The sequence below is a fragment of the Gadus chalcogrammus genome, chromosome 21 (genome assembly GCF_026213295.1).
Source record: "Gadus chalcogrammus isolate NIFS_2021 chromosome 21, NIFS_Gcha_1.0, whole genome shotgun sequence".
NCBI classification, from domain to species: Eukaryota; Metazoa; Chordata; class Actinopteri; order Gadiformes; family Gadidae; genus Gadus; species Gadus chalcogrammus.
The window spans coordinates 19597482-19625469 of record NC_079432.1 but is presented as its reverse complement, the minus strand read 5'-3'; the positions used below and the strand labels follow the sequence as shown (position 1 = coordinate 19625469).

Genomic DNA, 27988 nt, shown 5'->3' with positions numbered 1-27988 from the left:
AATAAATGCACACAACTCTTCCCAAGAGAATCAGAACAAAAAGGGAAGAGGGCAGGGGGGGACAGGAAACTTATGGGGTTCTCAGAAATGTGGGCGGGAGTACAGAAGGAGGTGGAGCTAAATCAAAACAAAATCAAATAGAAAGGGGCACATAATGCAGCTGGAAAGCTAAACTTCAGATAATAAAACTGTAAAAGGCCATTTGTGTAAACATAATTAAAGAGATATTACACCATGTTACCCTCACCCCCAAGAATTACACAAACATTGGAACCATAATAACATTTGCCCAGACCTGACCGTGAACTGGCCACTAGAAAAACAAGACTTCAGCAATATTTGCCACCCAATAAAGAGTTAAGAGTACCCAGAGGTTAGCTAAACCCATGTGATCACTACAGACAACGTGAAGTGCCATTTGCACCACACATACTTAGAGCCATACTTGGACTGGGCAGATAAAATAAGAAATAAATAAAAAATTCACTCGCCATGAGTAATACCAGGAGACACCTGCCATATAAGCTCCAACATGGATTACAGTGGACACTGGCTGAACACACATAACTGTCTCTAGTTGCGCCATGGACTCTATAAACCTAAAGACCTGGCTTGATAACTCTCCCAAACCTCGTAGTGTGGCGATCACTTGTTTTGACAACTCTGAGGTTGAGCATCAATTACCGAGTGACATGGAGCTCAGAGGAGGGGGATGACAGGGGTACCAGCACCAGCAAGCCCATCCCAATGCAGGAGAGGTCATCAAGAGTAGGTAAGTCACGACTGCCAGTGGCATCCTCATCCCTGACTAGGGACTGTTCTTGGACCACGAGGCTGTACGGTCATCGCTACTGGTGGTGGATTTAATGATTCGTTTCCGTGACCCAGTTCGCGTGATTCAGTTCGCCAAGAGGAGTCGTTCACGAATCGTTCGTTCGTTCAATCGAGTTTCCGGTAGCACTAACTCCACTGAGTCTGACAGACTCAGCTGAGAACTGTGCAATGGCGTGTACTCCATGATGTGATTTACCGCTACCAGAAACCAGGCTGAACGAACAAACGATTCGCGAACGACTCCTCCCAGCTCAGTCGAGTTTCCGGTGAATCAATACACCGGGAACTCGACTGAACTGGGAGGAGTCGTTCGCGAATCAGCCTAGTTTCCGGTAGCGGTGAATCGCATCATGGAATGCACGCCATTGCACGGTTCTCAGCTGAGTCAGTCAGACTCAGTGGAGTTAGTGCTACCGGAGACTCGTTTGTTTGTTCAGTCGAGTTTCCGGTGAATCGAACGAACCGGTTTGGTTTGTTCGTCCTAAGACTCGTTCATTCGAACCGGTTCGCGAACGAACGAGCCAACACTAATCGCTACCCTCACTGACCCAGGAGAGCGAATCAGCCATAGTGGGATCAACTGCATCACAGTCTGTCTCAATTGCTGAAGCCTCAGACTCAGGTAAGTTTGACATGGGGCCATGGGCGTCAGTTTGGTTTGAAATGTGCTGGGGACAGACGCATTCGGAAGTGCATTTTCAGAAGTGCTGGGTACAATGAGGATGCACTCTTTTTTTCTCTCTTTAGTGCTGGTGATGAAAGGTTCTGAAAGACGGCATACCCATGTAGCTAATTACTAAGGAATAAATGTATACGAAATCTGTCTGACAAGTTTTATGAAGAGAACGTTTCCGAAAAGCATCGGACATATGACCCACTATGTTCTGCTCCGTGTATCCAATGTTGACAACGTGACATGATATGGCTAAGCTAGCAACATAAACAAGAGGATCTAGGAGAGGAAATTAACTGCGTGTTTAAGTTCAGAAGGGCCAAACGTGTGGCTATACACAGCAGTACAAAAGTCGCCAAGATTGAAAAAGAAAAAAATATTTGTTGCACAGCTGAATGCTGTATCACATCATGAGCTGGGTGTTCTCATTCACAACACGCAGTCCATCAAAACTAGCCTAGATCAGGCATTCTGACCAATACTCATGCACTCCACCCCACAATTATGGGGTGGAGTAATTGCAAGCAAAGCAAGAATGACCAAAAGTCACTTTGGGTCAACAAGAGACTGACTCCACCGACTATCAATTGCAAGTTAAAACAGCCGACCACTTGAATACAAAAAAAACACAAAAGACCTCGCCACAGCACCAGCAAATCTTTGAGTAGACCCGTGTAATAATCCATAATAATTCAACTCGATCTTTTATTTTTTTTATTTTCTTTGACAAGCGGTGGGTACAAAATTAATCTTGACGAAATCTGGTGGGGACGCGTCCCCGGCGTAATCGACGCCTATGCATGGGGCAGCCATAATCCACACTGCCGACACCCAGGATATCGAGAACTCTCATCCAAGGGGAGGAAGCTGACCTGGAGCAGGAGATTCCGGTGCACCACCCTCTCATGTCCGACTCGATCCCTGATCGTGGAGAGGGCTTGGAGGCCACAACTGTGTGAACAGTGGCTCCCATTTGTCAGCAAGCTTACGCTTTCCTCTGCCACCCTTGTTTGCCACAATAACCTGGTCACCGACGGAGAGAGGCAGACCCATGAACTTTTTGTTGTACTGGTCAGACTGGTTTTTCTGCTCAATAGCAGAGTTCTTCTGAGACAGGAGCATAGCAGAGTGGAAGTCGCTCGCCAGAGACTTTACATATGCATCATAGTCACAGAATGTCTCGTCACGGAGGACATTCTTGAATAGGAGGTCAACCGGGCAGCCGAGGGAACCTCCCAAGCAAAGCCAGTTGTCTCATGTGCCATACAATTATAGAAAAATGTCATTGTCTGGATAATTTGGGGCCACTTCTGTTTGGATCTGGAAGGGAGAGACCGTAGCATGTTGCCCAGAGTGCGGTTGAACCTCGCTGTGCTGCCGTTCCCCATGGGATGGTAGGGGGAGGTCCGAGACTTGTTGACACCAGCCAGCTCCAGAAGTTCAGCAACCAGCCCGCTCTCAAAATTCGCACCCTGGTCAGAGTGGAGAGGCTGAGGGAAGCCGTAGACACAGAAGAAGTTGTCCCAGAGCTTCTTCACCACCTTCCTCGCCGTCTGGTCCTGGCAGGGAAAAGCATGTGCTAATTTGGTGAAATGGTCAGTGAACACTAGCACATCTACAGACTTGTGACTATCCTCGGCTGACCAGAAGTCAATGCACACAAGCTCTAGAGGGGCAGTGGTCTTAATGCTCTCAAGAGGGGCTCTTGCTGCGGGCTCCGGGGTTTTGCCACACATCTGTGGCAGTTACGGACATGATTGTGCACATCCTTCTCCATATCATACCAGAAGAACCTTTGATGGGCGAGAGAGAGAGAGCGAGGCTGACCCTGGTGACCAGCCAGGTCATGAACACCAGACAATGCCTGCGACTTCAGGGACTCAGGCAGGATATATTGGTACCTCTTGTGTTTTGTCAGTGGATCCCTGGTGACCCTGTAGGACTCCATGCAGTATAGTTAGCTTCTCCCACTGTTTCAGAATCCTCAGAGTGCACTGGGTCTCATTGCAGCACTCACGCCCGGAGGGTCTGTGCTTCCTGTCTACATAGCAGAATACTCTCAAAATGACAGTGAGAGCGAGGATAACAAATCCTGGCTAGGAGAGATCAACGAGCTCAAGTGGTCATTCATAGAAGCAGCCCTCTACCTTGGTGCTGAGTCCCAGTCATCACAAGAGGAGAGGAGAGAGGAGACATCATCCTCTGACATGGAGACATCGACGGTAACACAAGGTGCAACGCTACCTAATGACTGAGGCTGACATGCCAGGCGGAATGAGCCCTGCACACATCCCTCCTGCACTTCAAACACCTGTTCCAGCAGCCCGGAGTACGGCTCAGACAGAAGACGTTGGCTCAGAGGCTTCACAACAAGGTCCCTGCTAAGGGCATCAGCCACCACATTCAGTCTCCCTGGAACATGTTTGAGCTCGAAGGAGTATGGTGCAAGCTAAGAGACCGAGCGCTGCTCGCAGTTGCTAGCTTCGGCTTCGGTCATGATGTACGTGAGAGGATTGTTATCAGTCCAGACAGTGAACTTGAGACCTTTGAGCCTGTGGCTGAACTTGTCACACACAGATCATTTTAGAGCCAAGAATTCCAGTCGATGGGCAGGATAATTTGCTTGGCTGCGACTGAGGGACTTTCTGGCAAACGCTATGGGCCTGTCCTTTTCTTTGCCAGCAGAAACTTGTGAAAGGACTGCATCTAGGCCATCCAATGAAGCTACCGGTGGAGAGTATGAATGGCCTATTGAAGTCTGGGTGAGCCAACACCACACAATTGAGGAGCACACTCTTCAAATAATCAAACGCCTTCAAATAAACGTCCTGTGGAGTCAGCTCACGGAAGGTGCTCTCCTGATACTACCAGTGCCACTTCCCTTGCGTTTCTGGCCTGCTTTCAGGGCAAAGAGGGGCTTTGCGATGGAGGAACACCCAGGGATGAAGAGTTCTCACCCACTTCTGTGATGGTGTGCAGCCATCAGCTTTCATCAGATCCTCCCTACAGAAGCCAGAGATGACTTTGATTTTCTCTTTGTCAACTGAGACGCCAATGCTGTCCACCATATGGCCAAGAAATGTCACAGACCTCCGTAGAAAGTGACACTACTTTTGAGCCAGCTTCAGATTGTTGGCCCTCAGTCGGGAGAAGACCACTTTCAGACGTCTCAGTGCCTCGTCTTCAGAGGGAGCAACGACCAGCAGTTCATCCAGGTAACAATGGAGGCTGGAGAAGTTCAGGTCCCCGAAGATGCTGAGCATCATCTGCATGAAGGACGCTGGACAGGCCTTGGGGGAGCCTATTGTATTCATACAGAGGTGTCGTAAAGGCTTTTAATCTCCTGTCAGACTCATGGAGAGGGACATTGTAGAACCCTGATGTCAGATCCATGGTACTGAAAAAGGCATTTCCCCCAAGGGCGGCAAGGCAGTCAGCCTGATGGGGCATTGGGTGGGCATCCTTGATGGTCTTGGCATTGAGCCAGCAAAAGTCAATGCAGATCAGGACTCTTTTCTCTGGTTTTTCTTCCACACCATGACTAGTGGAGAGGCGTACTCACTCAGAGACTTGCTGATGATGACTTTCATCTCAATCTCAGACAGCACTTCTCTCAGGTGGTGGTAATGAGCAGGAGGGACTCTACGGTAGGGCAGTCGGAAGGGGCGTCAACAACAGCTCAGCCAGCCCCTTCTTCCAATTCACTCTGACATTTCACAGCCATCAATGTCTATGTCTGCTAACCCATGGTCCTTCAACAGCTGAGCAGGATCAGGCGTGGATTTTGGAGGAGTAGGAGAACCAGAGACATCAGACTGTCTCGCACAGACCTTGAGTGATGGGCAGATCCTCAACAGCCAGACAGGGAGAGACATCAGCCAGCTTGGCATTGCGGCGGAGCGTCACAGGGCTGTGTGTGGGATTCAGGACCTTGACAGGAACCCAATGATCCCCCCACATGGGTGTCACGTGCTGAGGTGGGCTCCACAATCACAGTGCTCCCTGGCGACACAGGAGCGTCACTCTGCAACTTCCCCCAGACCACATATTCCTGCTGAGGAAGGAACTCTCCTTCCTCAGCCTGCCTCAGTCTCACAGTGCCTATCTTACTTGGCAGCTCAGGGCCCGACCACCGTGAAATGCAGCTCAGGAGCTGGAGGAACTGCTCACACTCTGGGTCACTGCTACTGGAGGAGATGAGCTCCCAATACCTCTCAGTAGACTTAATCTCCTGTATGATAGGTCTGATTACATTGCTCCCAATGAAGAGCTCATCTTTCTGTCCAGGAACAACGAATGCCGGCACAATGAACTTAAATCCATAGACATCAACGGCTTTCTGTTTGGATTCTGCCTCTTCATTAAGCGTGCATGACAAGCTGCCTGAATCTAACATCCCTTCAATATAGACTGGCCACTGACTGACACTGGCGCATCAATCAAGTTACTAACTCCTTTCACTCTCTGTGACCCTACCATTATGCCTGTCTTCTCATCAGGAAGCTGGCTGCAGCTATTTACATAGATAGATTGCAAATCCCGTTCTCCAATGAGGGTGTCTCCATCATTGCCCATGCTACCCCTCTCTACGTGGGCTGGCTAGTTTAAAGGTGTGCTGGAAGGACGGCTTGTTGACACAGCGTGAGATTGGGAGGCATTGGGACATTCATGCCTGAAGTGGCCAGGCCTTAAGCAGTAGAGACACAGCCTATGAAACCTGCAGTGCGCATTGGTTGTGTGATCCCCAGAGCTACATACTCTACACAGAGAACTCTGCTGATCCTGTGAGCGGGCGTTCTGACAAAGCCCCCTCTGACCAATGGCAACTGAAGCAGTACACATAGAGAGGACTCTGACAAACATAGCGATCACCTGCTGAGGACCAAGCTCAACAACAGAGGGACTGGCAGTGACGGGAGCAGGGACCGTAGCCGGGGCAGGATAGAGGGGGGACATGGGAGGGGACTGGGACGGGTTCATTATCATGTGGGCTGACTGAGGCTGGCAATGGGCAGAGACAGGAGTGATAGTAGAGACAGGATGAGGCAGTGATTGGTATATCAATGAAGGGGCCTGATTCACTATGCTGGGGTTGAGGAGAGGACACAGCCACAGGGCTCTGGCTGCACACAGACACATTCACTACATGCTGGGCATGAGTTGCATTTCTTCTCATATTCGTCAAATGACTATCCGGCCTTTCCTGAACCTCTGCTGCGGTCCACAGTTCAGGGGACTTTAACTTAAATGACATGGCGAGACTGGGGTCAGGGCAGTGGGTAATGAACATCATGACCACCTCAGCACTGGGGTCCTCAAAGCCCTTACCACGTCTACGGAGACACTCATCGGCGAAATCAACCGCCTTGTTAAGGCGGATCCAGTAATCCATCATGTCCTCACCAGCCCTCGGGGCAGTGCTGTAAAAGTCTTTCATAGGGAGGCTGGAGAACGTGAGCTCACTGAAGTTGCGCTTTAGTATGTCAAATACAGCTGTTGGGAATTCACTAGAGCCTAACTCAGGGTGGCTGTGAAGAAACACCTTCACCACATCTCTTGCTTTACCAGTCAGTCTTGCCATAATTAGATCAACAATCTCAGTGTGTGTGTTGCACTTCATCCTACCCAGATAACACTTCATCATGTCCTCCCATTCATGAATGGAGAATGTATCCGTGTGGTCACCCCTGAAGAACGGTGGAGCTTTAGGGTCTGACTGCACAATCACCTTCAGCTGGGATGGATCAGTATGGCCAAGGAACTGGGGGCTCGGAGACTGGGGCAGTACTACTGGGCTGGTGCATGGTGTTGAGGCTGGCTAAATCTGTTTGGCCAAATCAGATATTAGGCCACCCAATGACTCTTTGGTGACCAGCTGAGGGGGCTGAGGGGCTGTGCGTGCCATGGGTGTAGAGCTGGCGACGGCACCTACTGGTAAACTAAACTTTGACTTATCAACAACGTATTCTTGATTACCAGGGGCTACTTGCCTACCCCTACCATAACCAAATGGAGTGAGCCTCTGGCCCCTCCCCAACCCAAAAGTGACATTACTGTTAGGGTACGGGTAACTGGGACCCAAGTGCAGGACGCAGGGAGGCGGAGACAGGGTAAAGGCAAAGGAATTTATTCGAGGAGCGTTCGGGAAGTCAGGCGGGCGGGGGTCTGGTAACGGGCTGGCAATCAGGTGGTCACGGGCTAGACGGTGGACGGGTAGTCAGGCAGGCGGGGGTCAGGAACCGGGAGGGCGATCGTGCTGGTGGGGGCTAGGCGAGGATCGGGCAGTCAGGCAGGAGGGGGGTCTGGAGCTGGGAGGGCGATCGTGCAGGTGGGGGCTAGGCGAGTAGTCGGGCAGGCGGAGATCCGGTAGCGGGTAGACAGGCAGGTAGCGGGAGAACTAGAGAAGGGGAAATGGGATTACTAGAGGGACAGGGAATTCTAGCAGGACTTTGTAATAGAGCGGGTAGGCGATACAAACTTGCTAGAAGTGTATGACGAACTGGCGCCGGCAGACTGGGGATCCCAGACTGAAATAGGGAACGTAGATTGCAGATTGCCGACAGGTGGGTTGAGGGAAGAGGAATCAGTTACGCCCTGCCGCCGCTAGAGGTGGGTGTTGGACCGTGTAGCGGAACTAGGCGTAACAGTACCCCCCCCTCGACGGACGCCTCTTGGCGGACGCCCCACCACAGCCGGATGATCCTGGAGAAAGTCCTGGATGAGAGATGGGTCCAGGATGCGGCTCCGGGGAACCCAGGAGCGCTCCTCAGGACCGTACCCCTCCCAATCTACGAGGTACTGGTGACCCCGCCCACGGCGCCGCACATCCAGGAGTTGACGGACCGTCCAGGCTGGATGATTATCGATCATCCTAGGCGGAGGAGGAGGCGGGATGGGAGGGGACAACGGGCTGGTAGAGACAGGCTTGATCTGAGAGACATGGAAGGTGGGATGGATGCGACGGAGTGCGGAGGGGAGGTTCAGGCGAACCGCAAAGGGTTTGATCACTTTGGAGATGGTGTAGGGACCGATGAAGAGTTTGGCCGGAATCCCCTTCAAGGGAAGGTCCTTAGCCCGCAGCCAAACCCCCTGTCCGGGGGCGTACTGAGGGAGCGAGTGGAAGCGTGGAGTAGAGCAGTGCGTGTCCGTTTCCAGATGCGGGGGTTTGGACCGAAGGGACGGCAATCTCTTCCTCCAGATCTGGGAACAGAGGAGGTTGGTAACCCAGGGAGGCCATGAATGGGAATAACCCTGTGGAGGCGTTTAGCAGAGTGTTATGGGCGTATTCCACCCAGGGCAGCTGGGAGCTCCAGGTGGTGGGGCTGACGTGGGTGATGCAGCGGAGTGCCGCCTCCATCTCCGTGTTGGCTCTTTCCGATTGCCCGTTAGATTGAGGGTGGAAACCAGAGGAGAGGCTGGAAGTGGCGCCAAGAGCCTTGCAGAATGCCCGCCATACCTGCGAGGTGAACTGGGGGCCTCTGTCTGACACAATGTCCGCGGGGATGACATGCAGGCAGAAGACATGTTTGACCAGGAGGTCGGCGGTTTCCCTCGAGGAGGGAAGCTTGGGAAGAGCGACGAAGTGGGCGGCCTTAGAAAAACGGTCAATCACAGTAAGGATGGTGGTATTGCCTTCAGACGTGGGAAGACCGTTGACGAAGTCGAGAGCAATGTGTGACCAATGTGCGGCTAGGGATGGGTAGGAGCCGTAGTAAACCGGAATGGGGGCGGGTTGAGGTCTTGTTCCGGGTTGCACAAGCCGAGATGAACGAACGGACGTCCTTGTCCATGGTGGACCACCAAAAACGCTGGCGGATGAAATCCAGGGTGCGGGCTATTCCAGGGTGGCAGGTAAGCCGGGAGGAGTGCGCCCAGGTCAGAACACGGGACCTAACCGCGTCCGGAACGAACATACGATTAGAGGGGCCGAGACCGGGGTCCGGCTGTTGCCTCTGCGCAAGGCGGACCGCGGACTCCACCTCCCAGGTGAGTGTGGCAATGAGGCACGTGGGTGGCAGAATGGTCTCAGGGTCTGTGCCGGGGTCCCCCGGAGAGTACAGGCGGGAGAGAGCATCCGGCTTGACATTCTGGGAACCGGGACGGTAAGAGAGTGAAAAATTAAACCGGCCAAAGTATAAGGCCCACCTGGCCTGACGGGAATTTAGTCTCTTAGCGGATTGGATGTACGCGAGATTGCGATGGTCAGTCCAAACTATAAAAGGGATCTCCGTGCCCTCCAACCAGTGCCGCCACTCCTCCAAGGCAAGCTTGACCGCTAAAAGCTTGCGGTTGTCTACATCATAATTGCACTCCGGTGGGGACAACCTTCGGGAGAAGAAGGAAACGAACCGCCACTTAAGGCCCTGAAAGGCGGTCTCCGCCACTGGCGTCCAGGCAAAGGTGCTTTTAGTGGAAGTCAAGGCCGTGAGGGGAGCCGCGATCTGACTGTATCCGCGAATAAATCTACGATAAAAATTGGCAAAGCCAAGGAATTGCTGCAATCTCTTGCGGGTTGAAGGAGTAGGCCACTCAGCCACCGCCGAGACCTTTGAGGGATCCATTTCAACCCGCCCCTGACTGATAATATACCCCAAGAAGGAAGTAGATGGGACGTGAAACTCACTCTTCTCCGCCTTGATGTACAACCTATTCTCCAACAGCCTCTGCAGGACCTGTCGGACATGGATCCTGTGCTAGTCTTTGAAAAAATTAGAATGTTGTCGATGTAAACGAAAACAGTGTGGTTCAACATGTCCCGGAGGACATCATTAACTAAAGACTGAAACACTGCGGGGGCGTTGGTGAGGCCGAAAGGCATCACGAGGTACTCGTAGTGGCCCAAAGGGGTATTAAAAGCCGTCTTCCACTCGTCGCCCTCCCGAATGCTGACCAGGTGATACGCATTGCGTAGATCTAGTTTGGAGAATACGGAGGCACCGTGGAGGGGGACGAAGGCAGAACTGATGAGCGGTAGCGGGTATTTATTCTTCACTGCAATGTCGTTCAGACCACGGTAATCGATGCAGGGGCGAAGCGATTTATCCTTCTTGCTAATGAAGAAGAACCCCGCTCCAACGGGTGACGATGAAGGGCGGATGAATCCAGCGGCGAGGGATTCCCCAATGTACTCCTCCATTGACTCATGTTCGGGACGGGAGAGGTTGAACAAACGGCTGCTTGGAAGGGGGGCTCCGGGGAGGAGATCGATGGCGCAGTCATAAGGGCGGTGGGGGTGCAGGGACAGGGCATGAGACTTACTAAAAACGGACCCCAGGTCGTGGTACTCCTCCGGAACGAGGGACAGGTTAGGGGGTTTGGATACGGACTCGAACTCAGTCGCCCGAGGAGCCTAAACGGACCGCAAGCACTGAGACAAGCAATGGGTACTCCACGACAGGATGCGTCCTGTTCCCCAATCGATCTGCGGGTTGTGAGTTCGAAACCAAGGGTAGCCCAGAACGACCGGGGAAAAGGGGCTGGAAATCACCAGGAGGGATATGGTCTCATAGTGATTCCCCGACACAAGCAGGTTGAGAGGAACGGTGCGGCGTTCCACCCGTGTGAGGGTCCTCCCGTCCAGCGCCTGGGTCTCGATTGGGAGATCGAGGGGAATGGTGTCTATTTGCAGGCGCCTGGCTAATTCCAGATCGATGAAACTATCTGATGAAGAGAAAGTTTTCTCACGGACACGTCGGACAGCGAAATATTTGATTTATTCTTAAGGCATGATCATGGGAAAAGTACTGGCAACAAAGGTTATCAAGAACACATTCGACGAGACAATAGGTGAACAAGATTCTTATAGCCAAACGTTTTCATTGTGGGTAGGGAGTGGGAGTGACCTTAGGCCAAGTAAATTTGTAATACAATGGGTGGATATTGGACATGTCTGCAGGTTTGTAAGCCAAGGCTGTAAACAGTTTACACAACAAAGAAGTCTGTTGTTTGGCCTGATCTCAATACCAGACTGGCTGGCTCCAGTGGAGGAAGGGATGTGTTTTAAGATACAGGGAGAATGAATACAGTTCTTTCTAATGTAATAATTATATAAACAAGGTTAATATAATTCGTATGTGATTGTATATTTATAGTTATGATTGATATTTCCACGACACTATCATCGGCTCCAGAGTCCAGGAGAATGGAGAGCGGGAGGGTTAGGTCTCGCCACAAAAGGACGGCTTCAAGGAGGGGGCGGGAGACCGAGGGATTCCGAGAGCGACTCGCCAGTAACCCCCGAGTTACTGACGAGCCCGTTCTTTTCCCGAGCGGGCGGGACATACGGAAATAAGATGACCCGAAATTCCGCAATAAAAACAGGCTCCCGATCGTATCCGACGCTCCCTTTCCTCGGGCGTAAGGTGTGTGTGTCCTATCTGCATCGGCTCAGGGGAGGGGGTCCGCACACGGCGAGAAGGAACGGCAACCGGGAGGAGAGACCGCGTTGCGACCGGTGACTCGAAAGGGGACGTGGGGAATGAGTGTGCGCTTCTCTCTCTGCGACATTTGCGAAAACGGTTGTCCATGTGTATCGCGAGGGAAATCAGATGATCTAAACCCGTGGGTTCTTCCCAGGAGACTAAACGGAGACTCTCAGCAGCGAGGGTCCGGAACTCGACCGCAAAGGAGGCGACGCTGCGGGATCCCTGGCGGAGCTGCAGGAGACGTTGGGAGGCCTCCCTGCCCCGGACCGAGTGATCGAAGACCTTCCGCATCTCGTCCGTGAAGGAACTGTAGACGTAGCAAACCGCGGACCCGCGTTCCCACACCGCCGCTGCCCACGCAAGAGCCTCGCCACTCAGCGAACCGATCAGATACGCTATTCTAGACCTCTCGGTGGGGTAGGTCAGGGGCTGCATTTCGAATACAAGGGAACACTGAATTAAAAACGACCGGCAGGATCCTAGGTCCCCTCCGTAACGTTGGGGGGCTGGGATGGTCGGCTCCCGGGGAGAAGCCGACGGACCCGGAGCTGGGGCTGCTGGTTCAGGAGCGACGGAGGGTCGAGAACTGACGGCTTGGGTCAACTCACGGAGGGCGGTGGAGATCTCCTCAGGGCCTGATCGTGTTGGCCCAGGAGGGTCCCTTGGTGAGCGATCATTCCCCTGAACACCTCTGCGTCTGCTGGGTCCATCTTGGATTACAATTAAATTACCCCCACTAGCTAGTGGAAAATACATTTGTGTCTAGTACAGTGATATATTTGTATATGTTAGGCTATATATCGCACACTGCCACTAGATGGCAGTGTGCGAAATACCCGTCATTATTCAGGGATGTCCCCATCCCCAGATTGTTCTCGATATGCAGTAGCCTAGGCCATAACATTACAATATTTCATGGATGCAAGCAAACCAAGACAATCAATCTATACCTATAGCCTACATAATAATACATTATCTAATAATACATTTAATTTAGAGGTGCCTATGGCGACACATTAGTGCCATAATTCACTGATGTGATAAAAGCGCAAAACCTCACGCGAAAGATGTTTTTACGCTCTCGCTCGAATTTAATTTTGACACTATGGGGGAGGGAACCAAGGCAGGGCGGGCTTTCCTATGATTGGCCGTTTCTGAAGCGCGATATTTGATTGACAGCCCTCCTCACATTCAATTCTGAATTGTACAGTAAATGGCTGAAACGATAGTTACGTATTGCAACTCCAGATTCTATGAGTATAGGCGCAGCCTTTTAAGTGTTGGCCTCATTGTCCTTTAAATAGCTGAAGAAAAGCTGTTTATTGGGAGCAGAACGTCCGCCGGCGCCCGACAATATCTGCGAAATGCGGACGTCGTTGAGGCACGCCGCACGCGGACGTAATTGAGGCCCACGCTGTTGGTGGTCGGGGATTACACATTTTTCAGTGCTACGGCTCACGCCTAGGGATAACCCAATAGCGATAGCCTTAAAAGGCTGCGCCTATACTCATAGAATCTAGAGTTACAATAAGTAACTATCGTTTCAGCCATTTACTGTACAATTCAGAATTGAATGAGAGGAGGGCTGAGGAGGGCTGTCAAATCAAATATCGCGCTTCAGAAACGGACAATCATAGGAAAGCCCGCCCTGCCTTGGTTCCCTCCCCCATAGTGCCAAAATTAAATTCGAGCGAGAGCGTAAAAACATCTTTCGCGAGAGGTGCACTTGCAAATGAGAGCCTGCAGTATGACCGATCTTGTGACATTATTTAACCATCCATCTACAGCTAATACGATCAGACAGATACATCATTATCACATATAAGCCCACAACAAGCCAAACATCACCACGGCAGGTTCGCTCCCTCTCGCACATTCGCACATTCACACAATCACTCCAACTTCTCCAACTCCAAGGCAAGGCTGTTTCACTAAGACCACAAACAACCACAACTAACCAGCCTACCTATCCACAACAATGCACAACAATCAGTTCTATACATTGTGTCTATCTTCTGTTTGGCGCACATGGCTAATTTGCATACTCGCACAGGACTGTCGGCTCCGCTTGGCAAAAACATTGAACGTATTTGTGAATACATTTTTTGAATACTGAATACTGGACATTGTGAGCTCCAAGGGTGACAAGACAGCATACAGGGAGGAACTCCAGAGGCTCACAGCCTGGTGTTCAGCTATGAGGGGAAAAACGATCTGTCCAGTTACTGGACCAGATAAAATGAGACGGAGAGGTAATAAAGTCTGTCGGCACGAGGACCTTGGATTTATTAAGTAAAGTGGCAACGGTTATACAGAGTCATAAAGCGTGAGAAATCGAATATGTCTAAGTCCCTAATCAGAGCTGATGGTTCGTCCAGAGCTTCGCCTCCGTGGAAGGTCTGCTCCAGAAGAAGGTGCAGAGTCCCTGTGTGATACAGTCTTATGCTGTATCCTCCTCTCGATGAGGTGTGTGCGTTTGAGGTGTGTGTGGTTCTGTGTGTTTTTGCTTGACCTTGGCTCCCAGGCCCTAGTATATGCATGTGTATCTTCTTGTGTTCTTCCTAACGGGGGAGTGCCCCGAAGTGTCTCCTGTGTGATAAATTAAAACGGGGGAGCGCCCCCCCGAAGTGTCTCCTGTGTGATAAATGAATGTAGCTCTCCCGTTCTTGAGGATGACTGGTGCATTGTCTGAGTGTCTACCATTTGCCTGGAGGAGAAATGGGGCCTTCGGCTCCGGCCTTGACCTGACTATATTATCATGTTTGTGTTATGTGTTCGTTGGGTTAGAGCAAGAGTTGACTATATTGTAATGTGTCTGCCATGTGATGTGCTCATCAGGCTAGGGTAGGAGTTAGCTATATTTGTAATGTACATGTGATGTACTCAGCAGGTTATTTTTCCCAACAGCTAATAACCTTTTGCTGAACGCCAGCAAAACCAAGGAGATGATATTTGACTGGAGCGGGACGAGAGGTGACCTCACTCCACTCCAGATAGACGGGGTCTGCGTGGAGAGGGTCTCCTTCAAGTTTCTGGGGATGCAGGTCAGTAAGGACCTAACCTGGCACACCAACACGGCTGCGGTGGTCGGAAAGGCTCAGCAGAGGCTATTTTCTCTAAGACTGCTGAGGAAATGCCAGGTGGGGACAAAGCTGCTGCAGACCTTTTACCACTCTGCTGTTGAAAGTGTACTGGTATATGGCATTATGGTGTGGTATGCAAACTGCACAGCCAAAGACAGGAAAACCCTGCAGGGGGTTATTAAGACGGCAGGAAAAATCATCGGCTGCCCCCTGCCCTCCCTGGAGGACATTGCCACCTCCTGGGGGCTGAATAGGGAAAAAGGATTTATGAGTGACCCCTCACACCCCGGCCATGGCCTCTTCCAACTCCTCCCTTCCGGTAGGAGATACAGGTCCCTTGGGAGCCGGACAAACAGGCTGAGGAATACCTACTACCCCTGGGCAATTCGTCTACTAAACGCCTAACCCCCCCCGCTTTTTGCACTGCTTTATTTTGCACTATGGGTAGTGAGCACCACCCCAATTTCGTTGTACAAGTTTGCACAATGACAATAAAGTCTGAATCTGAATCTGTTAGGAGCCAGGGGTGCGTTCGTATTACGCAGTTTTTCAATCAATTCATAGTAACGTACTGCATTTTTCGGACAGTAACGTAACGGCGTTGTAACGACGGAAATAGTAATTAATTTGATTACCCCGTTATTGAAAAAATAACGGCGTGGGTGTTACTAGCTTCATACTTGCTAGGTGTTCAGTAGCACTAGCTGTAAAGACCTTTTTACCCTAGGTTAAAACGGCACATATTTTTCAGGTGGTGAAGCATCAACCCAGACACAATTGCCAGCTAAATCTTTCCCCAGAATGACATGGACTCCATTGATTGGCAAAGCAGGACGAACCCCGATGAGGACCTCCCCATTTACGAAGCTAAAAAAGCCAAAACTGATTTTGTGCAAAGGAACACAGACTGTATCTAACCCCATTCCCTGCCCCAGCACACAGTTACCTGTGTCAGTGTCCTGAGAAAAGGGCAAAGCAGTCGACAATATGAATGAGTCCCTTGCTTCTGTATCTCGCAAAATTCCAACTCTACTTTGACCACCAGACAAAAATCCATCAGAGATAAATGCCTCAACACCAGAAAATTCCTCATTCTCAGCTTTATAGAGGACCATCTTAGAGACAACTGGAAGATTCCTAACTGGAACCGTTAGAGCAGCTGGTTTAACAAATGTATTGCCTCCTCAGATTAATCTGCTTTCCAGGAAAGTATTTACAAAACTCATCAAAGCCGCCTGAATGTGAACAATGGTTCGGCTTTGTAGACGCGGACCACACCATTTTAGCACAGCGACCAACATTGGTTGATGTAGCATGCACCTCTGGGACACAGCTTCTCCCCAACTTTCCTTTATGAGCCAAAATATATTTGTCTGCTAACGTTGCTGCTTCATTAACAGTGTTTACCCAACGCTCAGCAATATGACTTAATAATAACTCTCCTTTATGAGCCAGAATATACTCAGAATATACAACTTCAGCTGGAATACAATCTCTGAAATGTTCCAACACAATGATATCACAGAGGTCTTCAAAATGAATGACCTCTAAAACTCACCATCTCCATATCTTGAAATGTTTCTTTTTCCACATTAGTCTGTCTATCAGCCTTTTCCCAGGACCTGAGTGTTGCCGATAGGCCTCTGGCAACAACTCGTATGCTATAAGCACTGCATATTTTACAGTGAAATAGGTCTGAGAGGCCGCTGCCCTAAGAGCAGAATAGGCATCTTGGCCCTTTCCTGTGAACACTAATTGTATCATGACCACCCTGTCAGAGTCAGGCCAACCTCTCATATCTGCTATACGTTCAAAAAGTGTAAAGGATGTGTCTGGAACTTTCTCGTCAAACCTTGGTATCAGACGTAAATTATTAACCACATCAAACCCTTTTAACCGTTCTTTAGTGGGTGTTCCAGACCATTCTGGAACCTCAGGATTACCCACCATAATACCTGCTTTAATATTAATCTAACCCAATTTCCTCTTTTAACTGATTATCCCAAATGTCAAACTCATAATGCTCCACAGGCTTTAACAGTTGGTCTCATGTGCAACTATTCAAAATTGCCTCAGAGGGACACTGAACAAAACTACTGACAGAAGCCATATTGAAACAATTTTGATTACAAAAACCAAACCTCCCCACTAACTGCCTATCCAAAACTGAATAGTCTCAACCCCCTGCCGTGTTCTTTTTGGAAAAAGTCTGCCGAATCAGGATCGCTTTAACTCCCTTTATTTGGTAAAGTTTTGGACTAGTCTCCATGAAGCAAAAGGAGGGGAATTGGTATGCGTCTTTGTGCTGTCCCTTGCGGCTATGTGTTGGCTTTGCAAATTGGTTTGTGGCTATGTGCGGGAATTACCCTTGTTCTTGTGGCCTTGAGCGTCTGGGTCTCTCGAACATCTTGACCCCTCGTATCTCTAGAATTGACACATGATGAATGGCCTCCTGTATGAGCTGGACGCCTCCCTAGGCTCCGGATCCCTCCTTAGCGTGAGAAAGAAGCCTCTTTTAATTGGCAAGGGCATATGTGGCCTGTTGGTATGAATGTGTGAATTATGTTACATCCTAGTCTTCATGCAGCTTGAGGTGGGTATTTATGCTGCATGACGTTTAATCAAGGAAATGTGCTACAACAAATACACCAGGGAGAGTGAGCCAATTGGGCAGGACTGCTTTAGGCCATGTTTATACGTAGCAGGGTATTTATAGAAACGAATATTTCCCCCCCCTCCGTTTTCAAAAATAACATTGTGCACACAACATCGTTTTCAAAAAAGTTGTCGTTTACATCAAAACGGATAAATACGCCGTTGGGACATTATAACTATGCCAAACCTATGGGCGGCAGTGTAGGGAGAAGGATAAAGCCATGCAAGCCAATCAGAATCATCAGAATCAACAACAACGAATAACACGAGCGTCTTCCTGTAACAAGCAAACTGTAAACATAGGGCGCTCATATGACGTTAAGCATTTCCTGGCGCATAATGTGACGTTTCAGAACCTAAAACCCCGTTTCTACCCGTTGACACGACAACACGTAACCGGCGTTTTCAGAAATCTCCACTTTGGCCGGAGTTTTTAGAAATGATCGTTTTCTGTGACAAAAACGGCGTTTTCGTGTAAATGAGAGGCCAAACCGTGTGAAAATATCTGCGTTTTCCCTTTGTGTAAACGGGGCCTTAGAGGCTCCCAAGCCAAGCCTGCTCAGGTGCGCCGCATCTCACCAATGGGTGTGGCTCCGCCCACCAGCTCCCTGCAGATTACACAAGCAGCAAACAACAAAGGCAACCCTTTGGCCATAACACTACTTTGTTCAATGGAAAGCACTATTTGACGTTGCCTTTCAGCAACGTGTGCAGACTGCTCCCAAGAATGACTGTATCTTTCCCCTAAGATTCAGAACGAGCTAATGGTGCCGAGGAAGACTTGATTAATAAAAGCCGCCTGATTGATAAAATACAGGAGGCTCAGTACTTTACTGGGTCCGCTGATGAGTTTGTGGTCGTCAGTGGGACAGAACCGATACCATTTGCATCCATTACCTCAATGAGGAGGAAGAAAGCTCTGAGATAAGAGAGGATAACCTCAGTCGTTCTTGGTCAGCTGAAAAAGTAGGCCTTCACCGATTTACTGAAAGGAATTATCCTGCAATGCTTGCAGCATACTTGGTGTCAACATATTTGAATAAATGTAGGATATGGTATTGAACGCTGGAGGCACAATATTCAATCTGAAGATGGGGCCTTTCCTTCATCAGCATTGGAAACTCAAATGATTCAAATAACCGAAATGGCATTTTTCCCAATGTACAATGTTGCTGAAACATATCCTTACACTTCCAGGGTCTGCAATGCAAAGGCTCAAAACATGGCTCAGATCTACCATGTCTGATGACAGATTCACAAAAATGGCACTCATGTCCTAAGTCAAAGAGAGTCCCTCGTGGTGGAATGCCTCTGGCCACAGGAGGAGGCCGCTAGTCTTCCATGAAAGGTGATCTATGTAGTGGAGATAAGTCAGCCAACATGTTCTCTCTGTTTGCATTCACACTGATAATACAAGTGTTCCACTTTCTTTTTCAACAAAACAATCAAATTCAGATTGTCTTATGTCGTTTATTAAACACTAAAATCTCTCTCTGTTTAAGCAGACAACTCAAGCACACACGGCAGACTTATGATCATATAACGTAGTATTATATATTATAACCAGGTTACAACAGCGTGTCGCTATTCAGGGTAGAGCGGAGTACCAAGAGGCCCCCCTGGTGGCGATTCTGCCTTATACACTTTTCAGGAACACACAATAGATTACCTCGACCTTATTAAAGGGGGGGATATGTTTTGTATGATAACGAGTTGAAACCTTCGTTTTGGAACGCAAAAAACGCATATAGACGCTTTCTTCAGCTGGCTGTTTTTTAGCCAATTCTATCAAAACGCTATAAACTTGGAACAATGGGGGCAGTGGTTATGGTAAAAACGAAATCGCTATTTTAAACCATTTAAAAGGCTAGATGTAGCCCGACACTTCTTTGGTAGTACAATAAGTAGTACAAAATAAAACGAGGCATTGAGAACTTTGTACCCGTCGACGCCATTTTGTTTTCAAGACTCGATAAGTAGATTGACGAACACAGAGATTGTGACATCCGTCAGCAACACGCAAGCTGTGTTCGCCAATCTACTTATCGAGTCTTAAAAACAAAATGGCGTCGACGGGTGATCTACTGATGGTATTGTGTATGAAATGTACTTTTTAATAAACAATCTGTACACTTACAAAGTTCTCAATGCCTCGTTTTATATGTTAAGACCCTTATTGTACTATCAAAGAAGTGTCGGGCTACTTCTAGCCTTTTAAATGGTTTAAAATAGCGATTTAGTTTTTACCATAACCACTGCCCCCATTTGTTCCAAGTTTATAGCGTTTTGATAGAATCGGCTAAAGACAGCCAACTGAAAAAAAACGTCTATATGTGTTTTTTGTGCTCAAAAACAAACGTTTCAACAAGTTATCATACAAAACATATCCCAAATCCGTTTTACACTGGAATTCCCCTTTAAGTAGCCTACTTATCACATTGATCTGTGAACTTACAAAACTGATAAAAAAAAACACACTGGTTAATATTCTATGTTGGGTACAACACATCTTACTTACATTTACATTTAAATATATTTCACTTTTATCCAAAGGGACTTACAATAAGTACATTTGTCATAAGAAAGTGAAACAATATAGCCTATTGCTGTCGGTACATAAGGATGTTCATATAACCAAGTGCAAACAAAGCACCAATAATCGCTAGGTTTACCCATTCCTCGTATACAACAAAGTTAGCTAGGACAATGTAGCAGGATGGGCCTTTAACTAGTGCTGCAGTACCGGCCTATCACTGTTGGGTGCGCTGCCTATAAAGGTGGGTGGTTGTGCACTGGGAGCCATCTTGCCTGGGAGCTCCTGGCTGCCCCGCCTCCTGTTATCACTCCTGTTATCACCGCACCTGATCGCCTCACCTGATCGCCTTTTAGCTGGATCGTGCAGCTCGCCGTTGTTTGGCAGTTCATTGGCCGGGTCTTCCTTCTCCCGTATCGACCCCAGTTGTAGGGCGTGCGAGTGTTTTCCTCCTCTACCTGTTGGAGCGGGGAGCGATCAGCTGATTGATCGAGTTGCACTTGTAATTGTGCTGTTCGGTACAAGTGATCCCCTTCCCTCCCCTTTGATGTTCATTCAACTCCTGACGGGTTGACGTGTGTGTGGGCGGTATCTGCCAGCACGTTCCCCCCCTCTTCACGCTGCTGTTGGCCGGCTGCTGTTTTGTCCACTGGTTTATATAGCCAACACATCCACCCTACTCTGCATCTCCTACTGTGCTGTACCTGCCACCGAGTATGGTGATTGCTGCCTCATTATCTGGATCTATTCATTTAACCGACTTCTAACTGATCTTATTTATGATATTATTTGTGTTTTGTGGGTTGCTTTGCATGTTTGTTTTGGTTTAATTCGTTTTCTTAGTTATTTTTGGTTTGGCTTAATTGCTTTACTTATTCATTGGGATTTATCAGTTTGGATAAATCTCCATTACTTTTGATTTCATTTCTTTGTTGTTATTTGCCCTCCCCTTTTTGTGTATTTTGTGTGTGTGTGTGTGTGTGTGTGTGTGTGTGTGTGTGTGTGTGTGTGTGTGTGTGTGTGTGTGTGTGTGTGTGTGTGTGTGTGTGTTCGCTTTAGTGTGGTTATGTGAACATATTTTATTGAGAAGTCATGTTTAGAGATTATATATATTAATTAAAAGGAATTGAATTTGTATGCTGGACCCAGTCTCAAGCTTTCATTAGTAAACGAACTTGTGTGCTTTAACTGAGGTTAATCTAACTCTCCAGGTGAAATTCCTGGGGTGGCGTTGTTGGCAACTTGTCACTAGTTCTTTAACTAAACTATCTTATTGGTTCCTCGACCGCCGAATGCCACAACAAGATGCTACAAAACTAAGTACTATAACTAAATACGACACACAATAAGTGCGTAGCCTACATTAAGTTCCAGGACGTAGGCCTACAACAAGTAGGAGGGGAGGGACGGGGTGACAACGCAGAGTCTCTAGGTGAATGCACTTACGATTTTTTTATGAATAACAAAATCACGTTTCAATGTATCAGTGAATCAATTGTCATGTTTTTATGTACAACATACAGAATAAATACATACGTGTGTGTGTGTGTGTGTGTGTGTGTGTGTGTGTGTGTGTGTGTGTGTGTGTGTGTGTGTGTGTGTGTGTGTGTGTGTGTGTGTGTGTGTGTGTGTGTGTGTGTGTGTGTGTGTGTGTGTGTGTGTGTTCGTGTGTGTCGAGTTAGGCAGTGCGCAGGCGCGGGAGTTCCAAAGCGAAACTGACTACGAACCAGACTGCTGCTCTACGGTACCGGAGAAACGTTTAACAAACATATCAGGGTAAGAATACGCCTCCTCAAAAGAGATGATCTTTAACCACTTGTCCGTGTTTCACTGTTTCTAATTGTCCTATTGATGACAACTGTTACAGGCATTATTTGCGTTTTTATCAGAGTAGTCCGTTCAAACAGAGCTAAAGTAAACCTATGTCCCCATTGTAGTGCTATGTTCACTTATGATCCTTCAAACGAAGTTGTCATGTTAACACCTTATTTGATAACCGGACGTAGTCTGAAAACAGAACAGCCCTTGTTCGGCTGATTCAATGCATTTGCCACAAAGGACAGAATACACGCGCTCTCCAAATGTAACGACTTTGACCACGGAGTAGCGATTGTCGGCCAGCTTGAGCGCAGTGCAAAGAACCAGATGACAGACTTACAGAAACGCATGATGGACCTACAGAACCACATGAAAGAAAAACACGCTGCAGCTCTAGAGGGAATAACAGCATGAAAAGTTGTTCTCCATCAGAACTTAAAGGACAACACTGACCAGTCTTGTTTCCTTTTATGTAGCGTCCAGAATGTACAGCCTAAGTAAATGGTTTGGGAGCGAAGGTAGGGCTATACGTTCACATTGATCAAGCCAATTATCCTTGTCAATAATTTTTATTTTCCTCTTGCTAAAGACCAATTCCAGAATAATGGCTAAACACAAATTACCATAATGCCTTAAATTGAGTTAGTAGTGTTTTGTCGGTTGATTATTTTTCAGTGGTTGTAATGACGGACTGAAAGACATTTATTTACTCAAAGGAATGCGGATGAGGAGTTTCTACAGTGTGAACGGCAGTAATGGCTGTAGTCTCCGCATCTGTGAGGAATTTAAGCTAAAGTTGAAGGCCAAGGGTCAGACTGAGGTGATGTTACCAAACCAATGTGACTACCTCCTGGCCTTCTGTACCATCAGTACACGGCCGGGGATTGATATCCATGAGACTATGGAGAAATGTCCAGGTGAGGACTGCAATGGAGTTCAAAATAATGAATCTATTAACCCCAAATGATCCCTGTTATTATATATTTTTATTCTTTGTCTGGCTCTCCCTTTCTGCTTTCTCCCACACTCCTCTTGTTTCACAATGCAGGTGGAAAGCAGGTTATTTTGGTGGTGCTACATCATACCTATGACCATGGAAAGTTTGTCTCTCCCAAGGCAAAAGAGATTTCAGCAAACATCCTCCTCAGTGTGGACGTCATGTTCTATGAGGGAAAGATGCTGGAATGCCCCCACAATGAAAGGGAATTTGATAAGATCCTGAAAATAGTTGGATACCCCTATTCTACGGTATTTAAAAAAAATCCAGATATGCCATGAAAAACGTAGATGCATCACACCACAGAATCACATGTATAATAACATATATGGGGACATTTCTGTTGAAATTAGCTTGGAGATTTTGTCTGCCAGACAGTTTGGCCTCGACGGTATAATAGCCCTGATGGTTAATATAATTTCAATTACTTCCATTTCACACCGCACATTTTGACCAATTCTTCTGGAAAATCACATCGCCTGTATGGTCGTTACATTAATATCTCTTCAAAATTAGTTTGATGACTTGGAAACAGAGGACAAAAACAACCATTGCAACGATTCACTTTTGCCTCCTTTTGTGAACAGGAACATTGAAAATGTCATTGCAAATTGTGCATATATATATTTTTCTTTATTAACATCTGTGCTTTTCAATTCCCAGTTCAACCGTTTGAAAAACTGGGTCATCCGCATGTGCTATTGTAAGTATGATACAAATTGAAATAACATTTGAGTAATCATTGATCTGTAAAGCAACATGAGACTAATTCTCACAATACCTACAACTTCTATAACACTGAATATTCCAAATGTATTTTTTTCTTAATTTTAGGGTTGGTAAAACCGAAGGTGCTGCTGGCTATTCTCGTGTTCGGAGGAACACTGTGGTTTATTTTCTCCAATCGAGAAGTACCAAAGAAAGATCGCAGTCTCTTCCGCAAGGACTCTGCCAGTTTATGGAACTACTTGCCAACATTTTCGAGTCCATCACCTTGATGAATCTAGTAATTAAGGATGCTGTCTGTAACATGTTGATGGATGTAATTATTCCAGGTGCTGTAGATAAGATTTGAAAGAGCGGAAGAGAGCAAGCCAAACAAAAATATGTTCTCACCGAGCATTCCACTCACTAATAGCTGAATGATGCATGGCATTTCTATAAAATTATTAAACTCTATATAATATAATAATAGATCTTAAATCTATCATTTATGAATTAAATACATCAAAACGTCTAACTATAATCTAGATAAATAGGGTTTGTTTACAACCAACTGTGTTAATGTGTTGCCCCAAATGTGTATCCAATTCATAAAGGAAATAAAATACTGAAGATATATATTTTTGTGACTATGTATAATGATGTAGCCCATACACTGGTACACAACTAACATTAGCTATACCAGGCCTCCAGTGTATAACAAATACCGGCAAAAAATGCTTAATTACAAAATAGTACAAAATATAGGTTTAGGTTCGTAACACACACACTTGAAAATATACAGCAGCAGGTCCCATGCCTCAACCACACAGTAAGAATAGATCACAATCATCAACCAACAAACCAATCAATACACAGCGCTAGATGCTGATGTCTTATAATATAGGTTATACTGGGAGAGGTTGATGCTGCTGCTAAGATTATAATGGGAGTTGTTGATGCTGCTGGTAGAGTCACTCAAACATCACAACGAGTTCGCACGAGACGGTTTTTAGTGGGCACGAGACAGTGACTAGTTGGTCCGGGAACCCTTCTCGTGCGGAATATATATAATATATGTATGTATGTATGCTATGTACAGTGTTGTGCCTGGACGGACGCGTTCATTGAACGATAGTTCATGAACTCGTTCATATTTTCGGCGAACGTGAACTGAACGTACTGTATCACTGCCTGATGAACGTTACTGTGAACTTGTTCATTCTGGTGTCTGTGAACGGCACGCGCACTCGGTTTAACTTCGTTCAATTGGGGGGTTATTTGTTTGTCAACACGGCGGATGCGCGCGCAGAATGAGAACATTTGTTTGACCGGTTGCCATGGTTATCTCCGTGTGGTTAATTTGCAGTTGCGGTGTTGTCAGCTTACTGTTACATTAAACTGCAATCAGAAAATGCGGTTATATGCTATAGACCAGGGGTGCCCAACCAGTCGATCGCGATTTACCAGTCGATCGTGGGCGGAGTTTCAGTCGATCGCGAGAAGTGTATGAAAAAAAAAATAATAATTATATACAAAATAAAAAACACTAATCAAATCATTGTTCATGAGAGGCCAATGTGTATTTTCATAATAATAAAATGAAAAATAAAAATAGGTATGCAGGCAACCTTTTTTATTCATGCTAGAGTCTGATTGCTGGCCATGGTTTGCCACGGTTGCTAGGTTGTAACCAGGGACTCTACAGCGGGAAGACGTAGCTGTCAGTTGTAGAGATAATGTCGGAAGCCAAAAAAGCTAAAACTTATCACTTTCATCGCGAGTGGGAAGATGATTACTTTTTTACTTTTTCAAATTCAAAGTCGGTTTGTCTGATCTGTAATGCTGCTGGGGCCATTCCGAAGAAGGGGAATTTGGAGCGACACTTTCTTACGGTTCACAAGAAGTATGCTAGTGACTTCCCGGCGAGATCAGCTCTACGGACTGAGAAGGTTTCTGAGCTGAAGAGACAACTAGCCGCAAAGCAGGCAGTGTTTACGAGTAGCGTCTTACCGTGTCAGTAGAGTTCTGGCAAAGCGAAAAAAAAGTTTTAAAGATGGGGAAGTTTTCAAGGAAGCTTTTTTGGAAGCCGCTGACACGCTTTTTGCTGACTTCAAAAACAAGAAAGAGATTGTGTCCTCTATTGAAGATATGCAGCTGTCCAGGAACACCGTTACAAGGCAGTGCGAGGCCATGTCAGGGGATATAGAACAGCAGCTACAAAATGACATTGACGCCTGCCTTTGTTTTTCCTTGCAATTTGATGAGTCGACTGATGCTGTGGATGTGGCGCAGTTGTGTGTTTTCATTCGGATGGTTTTTCTTTCCCGGATTTTTTGAGCTACCACTGCATCATTCATCAACAACAGCTGTGCGGCAAGATTTTAAATATGAAGGACGTCATGGATGTTGCGATGAAGATCGCTTGCTCTGTTTGGGCCAGGAGTTTACAGAGGCGTTTATTCCGTGCCCAGCTGGAGGAGGCAGGTGCAGACCACACAGATCTGCTGCTGCACACTGACGTCAGGTGGCTGAGCCGTGGCAGATTCCTCGAAAGATTTTTGGAACTTTTGCCCGAAATTAAAGAGTTCCTGAAACACTCAACAACCCATGCTGTTGCTTATTCCCAGCTGGAAGACGGTCAGTGGCTCACTGATTTGGCCTTTCTCACCGATGTCACCAATAAGATCAATGACTTGAATCTCGAGCTGCAGGGGAAAGGAAAGCACATCGCCAACATGATCAGTTCAGTGAACGCATTTAAAACAAAGTTACGCCTGCTGTTAAGCAGGTTGTAGCGGTGTGACCTGAGGAGTTTTCCACACATGGAGGCAGAGCTCCGCCGCCAGGGCAAGGAAAGTGTGGAGCTGTCAGATGCTTATGCGCAACAAATTCAAAGCATTCTATCGGAGTTTGAGCGCCGGTTTGCGGACTTTGCTTCCATTGAGCCCGTTGCCCAGTTCCTATGCTTTCCATTTGCAAATGTTGATGTTGATTGCATTGCCCCCCAAATAGCCACGCTCTTCAGCCTGGACGGCAGTGCTGTGGAGAACGAAATTCTTACTCTCACAAATGACATTGAGCTAAAAGCAAGAGCAACACCTGGCATAAGTGGCGAATTTTGGAACCTGTTGCTGGAAGAGAAGATCATCAAGTCGAAGTACAGAATGACATTGACTGATGACCACCTTGCGGCCTGCCTAAGGCTGGCGCTCAGCTCCTACCGCCCGGATTATGAGAAGCTTGCTGACTCCTCCCAGTGCCAGAAGTCTCACTAAGGTAGAGACGTTTTCTTTTTATTAATATTATTATATTATTCTTATCTTGAATTAGGCATAGTCCTATTCATATATTGTACTTTGAAGAGTATGTTACATCTTCACATCCACATAGTTTGTACTTAATATTTTCCTATTTTTATCTGTTTTCCAGTTGAATTTGAATCCATCTGCCGGTTTCTCTGCCAGTGCCAATGCCCCGTTAAGCATTCTGAAATACTGGACTTCCCTTCTCCTCCTGCCTGCTATGAAGTTATCTCTACTTTTGTGTGTGTGTGTGTGTGTGTGTGTGTGTGTGTGTGTGTGTGTGTGTGTGTGTGTGTGTGTGTGTGTGTGTGTGTGTGTGTGTGTGTGTGTGTGTGTGTGTGTGTGTGTGTGTATTAATTGTGGTGTTTTATAGGGATGGGAATCGAGAACCGGTTCTTGTTCAGAACCGGTTCCGAGTCAACCGATTCCTTGGAATCGTTAGCAAGCCTGCTTAACGATTCCGCTTATCGGTTCCGGTCGCGGTAAATGCGTCGTGACGTCACACACACGCTGCTTTGATTTGGTTCAGAACGCAGCAAACATGTCGCCGCCGAGGAAGAAGGAAGTTTTTGTCGTGATGACAGCCAATCAGCGTTCAACAGCGTGATAACTGAGTGACATGTGTAACGTAACAGCCAATCCGCGTTCAGCCGTCAAACTCATTCCGGGTGAACCGCGGAATGGCGGAGAAAGTGATTGTTGCAGTTTGCGACTCCCGGAGCTCTATATATAATAGTATATAATATATTATATACTATATTATAATTGTATACATAATATCACGGCCAACAGCTCTGTCGCCTCCGGATGGCCGTAGCGTGGGGAGCTCTCATAGGGATTGGGCTTCTCGGGGTTTGTTTACCGGCATTGCTATGGTTTCCGGTCTTATGTGTTCCAACGGTTTATTAGGTAGGCCCATCTAATAAATCTCTGTCTAATCAATGCTTCATTTTGTTTATGTCAG

The 27988-nt window shown here is 47.4% G+C and overlaps 1 protein-coding gene across 3 annotated transcripts; it reads left to right on the top strand.

The window, feature by feature from the left end:
* The first annotated feature begins 18620 nt into the window (after window positions 1-18620).
* Window positions 18621-27007, top strand: LOC130374717 (uncharacterized). Of its 3 annotated transcripts, XR_008893667.1 has the most exons (8): window positions 18621-18635; window positions 18867-19017; window positions 21885-21978; window positions 22497-22538; window positions 22737-22937; window positions 23069-23268; window positions 23681-23720; window positions 23852-27007. XR_008893667.1 is itself a non-coding variant. In XM_056581646.1 (7 exons), the coding sequence occupies exons 3-7, from the start codon at window positions 22505-22507 to the stop codon at window positions 24013-24015; spliced, it is 639 nt and encodes a 212-aa protein (XP_056437621.1). In that variant the 5' UTR covers window positions 18690-19017; window positions 21885-21978; window positions 22497-22504; the 3' UTR covers window positions 24016-26043. The 3 variants fall into 3 exon arrangements, 2 of the variants coding, with proteins under 2 accessions (XP_056437621.1, XP_056437620.1); XM_056581646.1 differs by lacking the exon at window positions 18621-18635 and having other exon boundaries at window positions 18690-19017; window positions 23852-26043; XM_056581645.1 differs by lacking the exons at window positions 18621-18635; window positions 18867-19017 and having other exon boundaries at window positions 21891-21978; window positions 22696-22937.
* Window positions 27008-27988: the final 981 nt, after the last annotated feature.